At 40.1% G+C, this 15,865-nt stretch overlaps 1 protein-coding gene across 5 annotated transcripts in view; it reads right to left on the bottom strand.

Moving 5' to 3' along the window:
* Window positions 1–14,598, bottom strand: part of LOC136748123 (furin-1) — an 89,540-nt gene extending 74,942 nt beyond the window's left edge. The window contains exons 1-2 of one of the 5 annotated variants that reach the window (XM_066701612.1): window positions 14,516–14,598; window positions 3,530–3,854 (exon numbers count right to left, since the gene is read on the bottom strand). In XM_066701612.1, the coding sequence (XP_066557709.1) occupies window positions 3,530–3,709 (180 nt within the window). In that variant the 5' untranslated portion in view covers window positions 3,710–3,854; window positions 14,516–14,598. Of the gene's footprint in view, window positions 1–3,529; window positions 3,855–8,601; window positions 8,711–11,923; window positions 12,086–12,558; window positions 12,792–14,515 lie in introns of those variants that run through there. The other 4 variants (XM_066701609.1, XM_066701611.1, XM_066701613.1 and 1 more) reach the window with 4 other exon arrangements.
* Window positions 14,599–15,865: the final 1,267 nt, after the last annotated feature.

Here is a 15,865-nt window from a genome sequence, read left to right as displayed (position 1 = left end):
GTTGGGGGGAAAGGACTTATTTGGGATCCACTGCTGTCCGTACAGAATGTCCCTTTCAGGAAGGTAGGCCTGGGGGAAGAGCCAGGTATGTGGATATTATGAAACCTACTGACTTTTTCAATTGAACAGACGGGGTCAAAGAACAGGTCATGGAAATTGAGAAACTCAGTGAGTTACTGCAAAGTCTGTCAGGAATCCATTCAACCAATATAATATTCAGATCTATATTTCCTAAATCCATGCATAAGTAAATCATAAACTGGTCTTGTCACAACTGATGTCAACAAAAAACCTACATAAGAAAATGTAAGTGAACCATTGCTTTGATCTTGGAGAAGCTACTTAATTCATTAAAAAAATCTAATGGAACATCACAATATTTCAATTGATAGAGGTTAGAAATAGTAATGAGTTACAAGCCTGGTGTTCTTTGTTATAAGACTCTAGGACCTTAAACTAAGTAAATGCCACTGCTCATTGTTCCACTTAAGAGAAGAGGACTGGGAGAGGAACATCTGCCCGCTGCAGGGAAACAACGGCCAAGATGCACACAGGAGGAGGAGGAAGCACAAATACGGTTGGCTTGATTTCCATGCTTTTCAATTACCACTCAACTCAAACACTCATCAAGGGAGATGGGGGACTGTAGGGGGAGGGGCACACATCTGCATTCAGTTCTAGTACCCCTCCACACACACACCTCACTCTGGGTCGCAGCTCGAAGGAACCCTCCCCCCTCCCGGTCTGTGGAGGAGCCCAGCACGGCCATGCACTGACAGCTGCTGATCTGGTACAGTTACACATTCCAAGAGAAGTGGAAGCAGGCTGTCCCAGAGCCATTCACCAGTTACTAATTCTCAGCCTCTCTTCTGGCATTTGTATTTGGTTTTGTAATCTGCGTTCTTAAAAGGGTCATTTGGTGCATTTAAGAGAGAATTTTAGACCAAGGGAATTCTTTCAATTCTTCTCACTTGAGAAGATGACAAAATAGTAAATATTTCAGAGAATGCAGATGTTTCTGTTTGGGAAAACGGTTAAGATGAACAGCTTCCGTGCCTCCTCCAAAGAACCCATTTACAAACTATTGTATCCAGTCCTATTGCATCAAAAGACAGGGTTTATGCAATACTTGTTTATTCAGATCAGTCAGAGACCGATCTGCCTTAACTCAAGTGTAGCAAGGCATCAGGAGCCCCAGAGTACAGTGCTAACCCTATTCTCTGGTTCAACAGACAACACTGATCCTTAGACAGGAGTTAGCACATGACAGTTTTCTCAGAGGGTCACTCATTGCCCCCTGGCTACAGTCACACAATGTTATGAGCCCCTAGAAACAATGGTCACAAGTACACATTCTTCAGTTTACTGATCTGCAGCTCATCTGATCCCATCACAGCAAGACATTAACATTATTCAAGTGCACATTTGTCACAGCTTCCTTATAACCAGTTTGGATTTCCGTTGTGGTTTTACAATATACATGCCTAATCATCATAACACCAAGAAAACACACTGTTGTAGCAACTACTGCATTATACACAAAGTTAAATGGAGTTGGGTAAGACAAATCTTTAACTCCGCAATTCAAGATGGATGCATCAGTGACAATGCTCACCCCACTGTTGTACGGTATCATAGGAAGCACGTGTGTTCTCAAGCAGGAAATTTGACAATGCATATGGAAGCATGAAAATGTATCAAATCCTGTGCTAGTCACAGTTTTGAAAGACATGCAGTCATTCTGAAGCTATAATAAACAGAGGAAAATGGTAGTTAAAGATAAAAGATCATTGTAAACCGGATGATTCTACTCATGGCAGTAAGTAAACAAAATGAGAATACACCATAATGGCTTGATGGACTTTGATAAGAAATGTTTTATTTGTTGTACACCCACCCACAAAGCTTAACTACAAACTATATGTAGCAAAGGTTAATTATTCATGGGTTTGTTCTCAATTAGGAGGAAGGAAATTAAAACTAAGCAACTGAACCTGACATCCCTTTCATAAGATTAGATTTCAGTCTGTTGAGTCCCATTGCTCCCAGTCTTTCTACCATTTTCCCATTTTTAAATCCATGGTTAAAAGCCCCTTCTCTTATACAGATTGCATTTGTACACTAGGGGTGGGGGGGTGCATCTGTTCTCTTGTTAATCTGCTCCAGACTTGTGCAACTTCCAGCCTGCTGTTCAAACAACAAGACCAGAAAGCAGTGCAAAACATCTAGAAGACCCAGGCTCTCTCCCAAAAAAAGATAAGTATCCAGCATTCTTTGGTCTCATTTAAACAAGTATATTCATGTTGGATTCTGTATTGTAAAATATTACTACAATACAGAAGCCTGCACAGAGCCTGTCACAGGAGCAATGGAATTTGGCTGTTTCAATGACTGTTAATGGGATGCCAATTTGTGTTAGGTAAGGCAAACAAAACAGTCAGGATGTACCCCTTTACAAATTGCAGACTCTCGCAACCTGGCCTCTCAGTGCTGTGTTGAAAGGCAGCATGATGACTGATGCAGCATGCACAATAAAACCTACATTTGCACAGATGTACTTCGAGCTCAAGTGATCCAATGCTCTGGCTTCAAAGCGTTTTGCTTACAATTTGAATTTCATGCCAAAAGGTCAGCTTCTCCAAGAACAATCAAGCAGGCAGGTACAGCACTGGAAGCTCATTTCGCCCGTGATGCCTGTAAATGCAAACCAGGTCCGTCAGCCACAGACGTCTTTCACCAGCGACTTCCTCCACAGAACACACCGCCCCTCCACCGTCCACACGCCGCGCTCGCTGGACCAGGGCTCCCAGCGTGTGTCCGTATCCATGGCAACACAGAGCACTTGTCTGCTGCTCCCATTACAACCAGTTGATCCTTACTACACTGTCAGAGCTCTGCTTTCAAAACCAAATTAACTTTGATTACATACAAGTTTTTAAAGGTTTACACGTTTTTTTTCCCACCCCTTCATTAAAACACATTAACTGATCAGGCTTACATGTTTTAATTAAGGAGCATATAAAAAAGAGCCACACTTTCCCATAATGTTCAGCATCACAGTTGCTACCTAGAGCAATTTCTGACCATGCATCACTCATAAGGTAAGGCTTCCAATTGCAGCATTTGCATTTAATTACTATTCCAATTCCAACTCAATTCAAAGCAGCAAAACAACAATAAACTTGATGAGCTATTTTATCCTTTAATTTATTGGATTAAATGTGGGGAAAACCACCACCAGACTGAGACGCAGCAGCAAACTCCACCCAGGAGCAAGCACTTCAGCTACAGAGCAAATGCTAGATTTTTTTGTCTCAAATCCAGAGGGTAAACCTATCCCCCCCGCAGACTGAAAATGATTCAGAAAGGCATACATGAAAAAATAACCCCAAGATCTAATGCCTACAGCATAGGAAATTTCTCCATGGTTCAGCATTTTGCTATGCAGACTGGCAATTTGCCATTTTTCATAAAAACTAATTATGAAAAAAAAAAAAATTAAATGATAAAAGAGAAAGCGTCTACTCACATTGCCATGGTTAATGAAGCCATGCTTTCTGGCAATCCGGTCGGCTTCCTCCGCACCCCCTGAGATGTGGACGGCCCATGTGTTTGTGTAAACCTTCTGTCCTGTGGATGGTCTGACCTTGGCAGCCAGAAAGACTATCAGTGTCCCAAGCAGCAGCAGTGAACCCAGTCTGAGAGCCATTGAGAAGTGTGCTAGTCTCCAAACCCGGTGATCCCGATATGAAAATCTCTCTAAGTCCAGCTACCTTCCAACCAGTCCGAACTGCCCTGGGTACATGTAACCTTGCAGGCGACACGCAGGGAAATCAGCACAGCACAGGGATCACCTGGAAAGAGGAGAAAAAGAAACCTGGGTTAACAACTAATAATTTCACACAGGGCAGATGAGGAACCTCAAGTCATTAAACTGTACATGTACAATTGATAATTTGCTAAAAAAAAAAAAAAAAAAAACATTTGTAAACATTGCTCTAAACTGTACTCAGAATGCATCATTTTTCAATGTGCTGAGCAGAATATGACGTCTCATTTCAATTGTAAAGTTCAACTTATAAGTATAACAGTTAATTGAATTACAGTATTTTAAAATGTGCACAGCACTCAATCGAAATTATGGGTTTGTAGGTGTAATCTTCACAATTTCTTTAGTTTTGGATCAGTCAAAACAATGTGCTATATACAGACCTACAACACAATCCAATAATACTTCAGACACTTGGCAAATCCTCATAAATTGGAACCTTTCACTATTGGAAAAAGTAAATTATTTTTGTCCAATACAATTATGACTATTAAATTCTGACTATGGTAAATTTTTCAATTCAAATACATGTACATTTTAAATATGCATTCTCATCTTAAGGCAGCCACTACAGCTCTTGCTTCCTGGCTCTCCCCCTGTTAGCAAAAACAGGAGTAACCCAGGTCCCACCCCATACATTATATATACATATTAGTACCATGCAATACTTCCCGTGGAGGCTCCACATGCAGCACAGACTGACACTGAAGCAAGTAATTTTGCAAGTCAAAATGAAAAAATGTATTTTACTAAACACATGATTGTGAAAAAGAATAGAGAAGCATGAACAACAGCTACAAAAGCCTATGCAAAATTATTAATAATTTATCCCGACCTCCTGCAATTAATTCAAGCTTTCCTATGGATGAGAATAACTGAAAACTGAACAAGGGAGTACTTTTTCTGTCGTCAACTTAAAGAAACAAGTATAAAGGTTGTGCATACTGGAAAGGCAGTTTGGCATTCCAAATTCACAAGGAGCCACAATCATCCAATGAGATCCAGAATATGATGTTCTTTATTTTGGCCCAAATGTAAAGGCCTCTTAACTGGGTACTTAAACTCAAAGTAACTAGATGCATTTATGAAACTTAAATGCGATGTCAAAAATCAGACTCTTTAATATGCACAGGAAAGTAATTAGGTTTCTTTGTTTGCTGGTTGGTTTAAAATCTAGCACACTGGCAATACTGACGTAAGTTCTAACAAGAATATGAATAAAATTAAACAAAAATATTGCTACTCAATTACCAAAACTATAGAAGACACTGTGTGCGCATATTTTTTGTTCCCAAGGAATCCTGCACTGCTTGAATTCTTCTTTCGCTTTGTGCAAGGGTGAGATTATGGGAAATCAGCAAGAGAGCAAGTGATACACAGCAGTCTTTCAGTTTGTGATTTCTTCAAAGACCAAAGAATTTTAAACCGGAACAGTTAACAGAGCTTCCCCCTGGGGATATAAGCTGCCAACGGCACCCTGGAGGCTACACACAGGAAACTTAAAAGCAGCAAATATGCAAAAATTGCGGGCTCAGATTTCAAGCTGATTTGGAGTGGGGGATGAAATAGTTCTGCAGGGAAACTAAAGGTTTCAGCAGAAATCCAACACTGGATTTGACTGTTTGCAAGAACAGATTTTTCAATTTGCTGTCGTTTCTGGGGAGGGGGTAGAAGAACCCAGTCTGTGGTGATTAACACAGAACACAAGAATCAATACGAGAATTTGGTTTTGACCCATCAGAAAGAAAGGGAATTGCTTCACCTGGCATGAGAGGAAATTCAGTTTTCACACATGCTCAGCTGTTAGTTATTGGTTTAATTCATACTGAAACTTGAATTCATCTGCAAGTGTTTTAACCATATAGCCCAACTAACACTAGGAGAGATTGTAATTAAAATATCAATCCCTAAACTCTCCTGTGTTTTTGAACTCTTTGTAAATCATCTACATAATCAAATAGTTGTTTCTTGGCACTCAAAGTACACTGGCAACTATTTTAAAATGTGTACATTACAGCCCCCTTAAAATAAACTGATATCAACTTTAGCAGGAATGACTAGACATGCAGACGAGCACACAGAACTTGTAATAAAGCAGGCTCTCATTAGAGCACACATTTAAGCCAAAAATAGCAATGGGCCCGCGAGTTAATGGCACAGTCAGAGGGAACAGCTGGCCTAGATCTCTTCATATACCCTCCAAAACACTGCTCACAAATGTCCATGGAAAGACACCTCCAACTTTTAGGGAAAATATTGACAAATAACTAAGCATTATCAAGTCACTTATATCTTACAATGCACTTGGAATACCTGACCAAAGACAACAGCTGTTTCATTCATAAACATATTGATTATACTTACAATACATCTTTGTAATCAAGAATAGATTATTTTTTAGCTCAGTGCTATTTAATAATATATTTTACAAGTGTTTATTTATTAGACATATTAGTATTATTTATCCAGAAACACTAACAAGACGGAGAAAATAGCACTTCATCATAGTGTTACTAACTTTAAAGAAACTACAGCTCTGGAAAAAACTGAGAAGTATAAAGTCAAGTTTAAAGATGTTTTTAGACAAATTTCTCGGCTGAAAAATCGATACAGAAAATTTAAATCTAGACGTCTGTCCTGGCGGTGAGAAGTCAAACTGTGCGAGGAAGAGAGCAGCACTGGTATTGGAGACGGTCTATGATGACATCAGTAGTGAATGACTGTAAATCCCCTGCCTTCCACTCAGCAGGTTTAGATGGTAATTTGACTGTTTGCCAATCAATCAATAAAAGGTGATGTTCTCACAAGAGGTTGAATAAAGTACACTAGTTGCTGCAGGCTATTCCATCGCTGCAGCCTAAGGACTGTTACTTGGAAACAGTCAGCTTCTCTCGTTCTCTGATAAATGCAAAGCAAAGGTTTCCAGACAAATGTATCATCAATAATCATTTAGAATAAAAAGGAAGAGCCAAAGTGCACTTTCATCAAGGAATGCAACACAGAACTCTGAACTGGCCAAACAGACATTTTCCCAAAGGCATTTTATATCCATTTTATTTACTTGAAACCCTGCATTGCCTGTCTTAAGAGTGAAAAAATGTACCAAATGGTCTTCTTTGCCAGGTTCCGTCTCTAACAAAAGCCAATGACTGAATATTATTATTATTATTATTTTTATTTCTTGGCAGACGCCCTTATCCAGGGCGACTTACAACATAAGTGCAAAAATACAGTGAAGTACAAGGCATCCGGGTTAAGGACGCCAGAGGGAGTCGGTATGCGAGGATAGGCAAACGGCAACCGCGCAGAGCTTGCACATTTCACAAACAGGAACCACCATGGTAGTAGCATCCACTCTCAAAACTAAGATGTAGATATGCTGTATGGGACATGCACTTAAATTTAGTTTACAACTTTCTAAGCACTTCCTCGTGAGTCTATAAGGTGTCATTATGAATTCAGAATACAAGGTTCGCAGCTTTTCTTCTGAATAACAGCCTGTTCAATTAGAACATTTCTGCTGCATAAAAAGGAGTTTAATTCACCTCAAAACATTATGTTCCTGACAGTATTGCATGAAAATCGTTACGGATTGAATTTTCAAGAGCACCAAAATAGATCACTGGTCAACGCAGTCAGGCATTTTGAAATTTTATCAATTCAATGCATTGTAATCACTTCCTATGAAAGTTTTTAATTGATAGCATGTGGCATTGTTTTACGTTTTTATCCAGGACACAGAGTACATCACCAAACAAAGGGACTGCGAAGGGTTAAATTCAACCTTCAAACACTAACATTCTGATAAACAACCTGTTCTAAAGCGCAATACCAGGACCAGATTGTAGTGCAACAAAACAGATCATACACTGCACACGCAGTACTTTCAGACTTTAAAAGGACTTTGCTCTGCCAATTACAACGAACTCCACTGCTATCAGCGCAGTACACCACACCAGCCTGCTCAACTGACAGATCCTACCCTCAATACTGGCCTGCAGCACAAAAAGGTTTTCGCACACTTCTGCAGCACACATACCTAAACGGGTAAAAGTGAAGTGAATGCTATACCTGCTGTCCCCCTCGCAGTTTCAGACTAATTAAAAACCTGATAACATACAGGAAGGCTTTTGCAGATGAAAGACCAAAGAAAATATAACATCACAGGACAGAGCACTTAACATTTTAAACACGTCCTGGTAAACTTCAACAAAGCAGAAATATAAATTCTGCTCCAAAACAGATATAGGATGTTCTTTTTTTTTTTTTTTAAATCATAGATGGCTTTAAGATTAAACAGTTGGAAAAACCTATTTCATGCAAAGCAACTATAAAGATTGTGTTCCCTGTAACAAAGGACAGGAGAGAAATCTGAACAAACTGCATCAGTAGAGCTAAGAATCTGTTCAAATATCAAGCCGTGCGGGGAATACACAAAATCTAATGAGACTAGTCACAACTGGTCACAGCATAGGCAACTAATACAACATTTTCTTCGCTGTAATCCCCAAAAATAATAGTTCTCACTTTTTTGATGGGAGGGGGGGTGTAGCTTGCAATTTAGAAGGTTCAATGGTGAAGAACTTGCTTTTAGCAACCACAACCACACCAAACAAGGAATCTGAACATAGCTTTTCACAGCTCTGGGCCACAGCACAAGTCACCCACCTCCTTTTTGTTTTTCTTATTTTTTTTAATGAACAGCTTAGATATCACAATTTAAATATTACATTATGATAGTTAAAATTAAGCACGAGTGAAGAGGAACTCACCTGCAGGAGCCTATGCGACCGACTGAAGTGTTCTACAAGAAAGAGCAGACTGAAGCAGTGTCACTTTTACTGCTGTACACCTAACCTGCCCACTTTTCTAACTTGTGCACTCGTTTAGAACTGAACCCACCCCCAGTGACCTCATTCAAGAGTCTGAGAGCGCACTTCCAGTTAGACACACACTCTCATACATGCACACATTCCTGGCAAACAACAAACTACACTCGGAAGGTGAGACAGGCTGGTGATAGCTTAACAATAGTCAGTGAAGGCCTTGGAGGCAAGCCATGTACAGTGACAGACATCAAAAAGCACGAACAGCAAACACGTGGAAGCAAAAAAAAAAAAAAAAAAACATTGAAACAATAAATCAAACTTTTAACCTGTTGTTTTTTCCAAAGGCAATCAAAGAAAAACTTAAGTTTTCCAATCATTCTAGACATACAACAGGAAACCAAGAAAAATAAATTAATTACAATTACAATCATTTTACTTCAAGTTTAAATAATTATAGAAGCGAGAACATTTGTCCTTGATATGAAAGCTGTCCAACACCCAGTATAACCCAGAAAAAAAGCCCCGAGCATCAGTATGTTTTCCCTGCCAATCTTGTGTCACTTTCACGAACAAGCATGGCAATAAGTCCCAAAGGGCTTGAAGACAAAAGCTTGACAGCAAGGTTAAGCCATCTACAACAGCAGCACTTCATTTGAATTAAAAACTATTTGGTGGAAAGATGCAAGACCTACAGGTACGCAAGATAATGCTGTGAACCCTTTACAAAAAATACAGTAAGTTGTGTCTCATCTTCCCACTATTGAGATTACCATCTTACTCAAATTTCTCAAGGTATTTTATCATGATTCAGGAGCTGTAACAATTGAGTAGATACGTTTGATCAGAGGATGCTGTCAGGCACATTCAGGGCATATTTTGCTAATGTATAAAATGGGTTTGCAAAAGGAAGATCAAGCTCAATGACACCACAAGAACAACAATTAAGTGGTATGAAGAACTAGTGTTTCACCATAACATCCCACATTTGCTGACACAGCCTTGCATGCATACACTGACTCACTGCTGTTGCTCTTCTTAGTTCTGCATTGTTCAGTTTCTATGTGCTCTGACTCAACCAGAACAGGCCATATTAACAATGGAGTATACCGGAGAGAGGTAAAAGAAAATATATATATATCAGCCCTCGAGAGGACAGAAAGAAAGGTGGTGGAACAGATTCCTACCTACACGTGTCAGCTCTCTCTCATCGGGTAAGACAGTTTCTCCTACACGGTTTTAGAACTCCTCAGAACAACATTACCCCCCCAGTCCACTTGACAGTGAAGAACAAACCTTAATAATGCATACGGCAGTAAAGAGAAATCTATGGTCAATTATGAAAGCTTCCTTCACTGCTATGGATACACTTCATAGAAGAAAAACAGATACGAGAGACATGTTCCCTAGCAGGACAGAGAAAAAAAGAAGCTGCCACTACGCCTATGAAATTAGGGACGCCTGCATTACCAGGATCTATGCAGGCTTGTAATTAAGTACAGAATTCGGTATACAAGACTATACACATATGGTAAACCAGTTTTATAACATATGTCAATTGGTATGCTGATCCCCACTAATGATAGTGTGTGTGCTCACAAAATATGAAGACAAAATACCATTTGAGATTTTTCTAATCAAGTACATTTTCCCCTCTACCCTTTATTGGTGCTGCTGCCCTCAGACAGATTAAGTTCCCTGCTCTCATTCCCATACCTCTTTATGAAAGTCAGTTTAAAAACACTGATATTTTAATGAAACCAATAAATATTGCAAAAAATAAAATGCTATGATTCGAAGAACAGGTTTCTATCGTCGGGACAGAGATGGGGAGGATGCCAATGCAAACGTAATACTTATACCTTAATCGGCCTTAACAAAACAAAAGAGCCACAAAGGAAATGCTCAGTCACACATGTCAACAAGTTTCCACTAAGAGAAATCATGAAAATGCAAATACCTCAATAAGATTCTTCGGGGTTGTGAGATTCCAGAAGATATGATGTTTCAGGTAAGTCAAATTAAAATCCGAAGCTATGATACATTTCAAACGTTGACATCCAAGTCTACAGTGCCATCTAGAATTTTCTTATTTTAAGTCTTTCAGTTAACTTTGTAACAAGTAAAGAGAAAAGGGGGGGCCCACAGATAACTACATAAAATAGTCGAATAAGAGATCACTTTCCACCCCGACAAACACACCTACCTCAAGTGGCCATGCAAGACAGTTTATCGCAAAACACCTTTTCTGGAAATAGACCTCATTCGCATTCAACAGCGCAATCACACACTGACAGGTCACTGCCAGCAGGAGAAAAAGCTAAACGATTTGCTTCCCGAATTAAGCGGAATACTAATCTAGTGAACAACCTATTCATTTGTATTAGTTACCACGTTCACATTTGGGATTTTTGGGAGATTAGACGGGGCGGTAATGTATTCCAGGGGAGAGACGTCTAAAGAAAAACACAAAGTAACTCCTGATTACATCTTTCCAAGTCTGGGTTACTATTTTAGATCCCGATCATGAAAATCACAAACATCTGTGTTTTCTGAAGTCGTTGGGAAAGAAATTCTCAGGAGGAACGAAAGCTTTTTGCGATAAGCGTTTGCAAAGGAAGAAAGCTTCATTTAACGAAAGACAATTATACACCTCTGATGCCTGCCAGGACCAATTTAATGAATCGCGTACAACAGCAGAATTAGGCTTTCTAAACAGAATGTGCTGCACATTGAATTCTACAGATTCAACAGGACTACTCCGTCCCTTGCATTGGTCGCTGCCGATTAAAACCACTTTCTAGAAGTTTGCACATAATTAAGTGACTAAAACATGATTTCATGGGATATTTAATCACGAAATATTGTACACTTTTTTTTTTTTCTTTTCTCTTCAGTGAGCAAGTGTTTGGAATAGCCATCGTCCTACACCAGAATTGCTCAGAATGTGTCCCCAGATTGTACTTTGCTTTTACAGTAAGTATTTCCCGTAGAGGTCAATGATATGCTGCCAAATACGTCCTCTTCTGTCTGGAGTGACCGCACAGTCAGATGGAAAACACTTTGCAAGTGCTTCCGAAAAGACTTCAACATACTCTCGTCAAAACTAACAACTTTTTGGTTGCCGTGGTGGAGTTTCTAGAATTCTAGAAAAGAACTGAAAGATCTAGAATTGTACAAACAATAGACAATCTAGAAATCGTTCAAATCCGATCAAAGAACCTGTTGTAAAACTTAAAATACTAGTTAATAAAGCAACATAGCCTACCTCTTACCAAAGGTATCCTTTTGAACTAGTTGCTCAGTCCCGCAGGCAGCATTCCCCCCGTCGTAAACAGCCCGTGATTAATATAAACATCTCCAAGGGGAGGAGGATACAACTTGGTCCTTCAGCGAATCTCAACCAAACAGCGATCCAGCATCTGATAGTACTCTAGCCTGTGGGCTGGGGAGGGATATCCCAAACTACTTGTGTTCAGCTGGATGCTTCATAACTTAATTATGTGCCCGATCGCGCATTTCCGATTAGCTAAGCCCTTTAAAGGAGCCTCGGCGTTTTAACATGGAATACCTCTTCAGATTTCGAAACCCTGAACAAAAAGCACAACGCGCACTCAACTCCTAAAGATGCATCACATTGTGGCAATTGCTTTTTTACATTTGAACGGTCTAATACGTTTCTAAAACGTGTTTGTTTTTTTCCAATAACCCAGCATGATGAAACGGTTCCCTTATTGTATTGACCTCTGAAGTCTAGTCAACAGAAGTTACAACTCGAGCAGTTCCTCCTTCAAACGCCAGACACACGGTCGTAGTGCCGACTACATCGAGGGCTGCGATGAGACGCACAAAGCTGCGTTTGCTTTACTGCCACGATCAAACATTTGCCCCATGCCTACTCACCGTGCCGTCCCGCAGCGATATCCAACTGGTCTTGCGGTGTCTACGCTTTCCCTCTCGGATGAGCCCTCGCTGGTTCTCTCTGAACCTCTCCGTCCTTTCTATGTAGTATCCTCAAGAGACTGCCTTCTCGGTTTCCCCCAAATAGGAGCACTGTGTGTTCGGGCTCGGGCTTTCACTGCTCCGCACCCTCTCATTCACGCTTTCGGGGCTTTCTTGAGCGCTCTCCCCACCACCAGCCCCCCACCCCCTCCCCAACCCCGATTCCCCGGGACCCCTCTCGACCGTGCCGGGAGCGCAACCCCCTGGGAACGGCGATCGGGATCTCGATTTAAAGCGCTCCGCTCCACCTCGTAGCCGGCTGCAGCCACGGCGTCATGTCTCAGCTGCAGCGCGGCTGGCGGGTCTCCTCTAGCGGCGTCACTCCAATACAAACAGCCAGTCCGGGGAAGAGCAGGGAAGGAGGCAATGAACGCGACATGCAATCCGATGCAGCGCTCCAGTAACCCCGCTCGCTCGGCCCCGCACTGGGAGCGATACGCATTACTTTGCAGCACTTCGCATGCACCTCCAGGACCCCCAAAGCCGGGGAAAAGAAACTTTCCAGCGGTGCTTTTTCTCGGTGATGCTCCTTTACCCCCCCCTCCTCTGCGCGGTGCAACGTGCGCGACACGGCTCCTGGCACGCGCCGGTGACTTTCAATCCACCCCTCCCCGCACGAGCACAAGGACTCTCTTCCCAAAGAAGAAGGGGGAAAAAAAAACAAAAAAAAGGCAAAACAAACAAAAAAAAAAAAACCTCCCTCCCCCCCCCGTCTGAGACACGACCTGCGAGGAGAAGTGGCCCACAACCCTCAGGAAACACGTCACAGACGAGGGGCGCGGGTGGGAAACAAAACAAGCTGCGACACGCCCCCTTCCCTGCGAGGCTCCCGATTCAGGGATGCACTGCCCTCTACATGCGCCTGCACACACTCGCATGCAGACTCGTATTGCATATAGCAAACCCCATGCCAAAAGGGGGAAAAGATTGTTTTGCAATCGTTTATTATTAAGATTTAATCTATAGCTAAGTAACCGAACGCTCAGGAACATTTTTAAAGGATACAATGTTTCACCAAGTCTTCATCATTTGTGTATTCCAATCTTCTACAGAGATTGTGCCGACACAAAATATCCGACACGTCGAAAAGAAGTCCACGAGTCTCCCACACACGTCTCTCTCGACACAGATGATCTCTGCCTTCTGTGCTGCACTAGCTCTGGGGTTCATTGTTACGACTCTACTGGGTGCTCCATTGGATTTTGCCAAAGCTGTGACAGATATAAGGTGAACTGGCGCGTTGCTATGCGTTGCACAAGCCCAGTTCTCCATTGTTCAGTCTGTACTCCCTAGTACTGGTTTCTGTGGGGATCTGCTCCCATATGTAAACGTGTGATGTGCGCATATATCGGTGGTTCTGCTGGGGAATGACAACCCGGGAAAACAAACCAGATTTCTGAACGCAGGTTTAACACTTAACATGATCTTAAATCCCTGACCCATAGCAGCATTCCTCTCTGCCAAACACTAATAATAGAACAAATCAAAAAGGGATTCTTAACTTGAAATGTATCTTGGCGTATAATACTAATACTAATAATAATTTATTTATATATATATATATATATATATATATATATATATATACACATTGTCTCAGGTGTGCTATGGTTAGTGATTTATACAAAAATATAAAGTATCGTGATATAATTGGACTCGATTACCAAACAAAACTATACGTGTGCAGCTAACACTAAAACAAACTGATTTAATTAATCAACTTATATGATTTTCCCTTTTAGGGTGGATGGAATTTGTTTTTCCTTTTTGACTATTTGTTGGTTTGTTTGTTGTTTTTTCCCCACAAACACATATAATAGACAGGAGGAGAAGAAATAAAGTAAACCAATGTACTTGCCTTGTTCTACCGTATCAGAAAATACATGGTAAAAGATGTATTTTAAAATAAATAAATAAACAAACTGCTGTCGGATCTGCGCAACACTATCTCAAAGCAGTTTCTGGGTCGTCCGTGCGGTTAAAGAAAGAACTCCGCTCAAAACGAAATTAGATTGAATGTTAATTAGGGTCAGGTGGTTATATTAACTTTTACAAATGTACTTTCTCAGAGTTTTTACAATGGCGTTTTTAAGACAATAAGAAGGTAACAATTAAATTGCTATACCCGATGTGCATAGACCAAGTACATTAGTTGTTTCCCTAACATACTATGGCAATATTAATTTTAATGACTCATTTATAAATACATAAACAAACAAGTAAATACATAATCTTACATCACCCACAAGATATAACACCTCAGAATGATGCAAGAATATAGAAACAATATGTATTCGCTGCATATATGATATATTGTTGCTGATTTTGGAACCAAGAAATAGCATTGTTACCTTATGTTACCTCCACTCAATTAGTATTGTTCCAAAAACAATGTGACTTAACACTGACACCTACTGAAAGATCGTTGTATTTTCCTTATTTCCAAAATATGAATGACACTTCTTTCCTTAAATTAAACGGTTAATTAATATCTTACCCACTATTACTATAACATAATGAGTTACACACAGTATGGCAAGCCACACTGTCATTTAGAGATATCTTTAATTGACTTCCTGTTCTATTTCAGATGTCTTAAAATAGACAGGAATTTCATACAAAACATACAGTATTTTCACAGGAAGTCAATTCGAGATATCTTGAAATGCAGTTAGTTTGAGATATCTTCAATTGTATTTTGAGATATCTCTAAATGACAATTTGGCTTGCTATTCACCCAGTGTTTCATGCGCCATTTTGAGGCATTTTAGACTTAAAACGTCCATGTAATTGTATAATTATCATACAAATGCTTGTAATTGTATTGTCTCAGAATTAACACAAATATAAAATATGTATTTGATTGAATTAGCACTGATTGCCACAATGTTCTCTATCTTTTTAACATATAAATATATTCATATCATAGTCATTAATAACGCAGAGGCGGATATCAACATTAAACCATGTTCTATGGACATATACCTTACTTTAAATATATTTTGTTACACAACATACATTTTCACAAGGTCCTGAATAATCATGTAAAATAAATACAGTATTGTGCTGACCATCTAACATAACATCAGTTATGTAAAATCACAGATGGTCATTACGGATATAATTAATAGCGATACATCTGTTCACTTATTTCAGCAACACGTCACTGTCATTCTCTTTAAATATTTAAACGTTCGAAGCGTGTTAA

This window comes from Amia ocellicauda, chromosome 4, assembly GCF_036373705.1.
Source record: "Amia ocellicauda isolate fAmiCal2 chromosome 4, fAmiCal2.hap1, whole genome shotgun sequence".
NCBI lineage: Eukaryota > Metazoa > Chordata > Actinopteri > Amiiformes > Amiidae > Amia > Amia ocellicauda.
The sequence above is the reverse complement of the archived record's forward strand: the minus strand, read 5'-3'. Positions and strand labels throughout refer to the sequence as shown.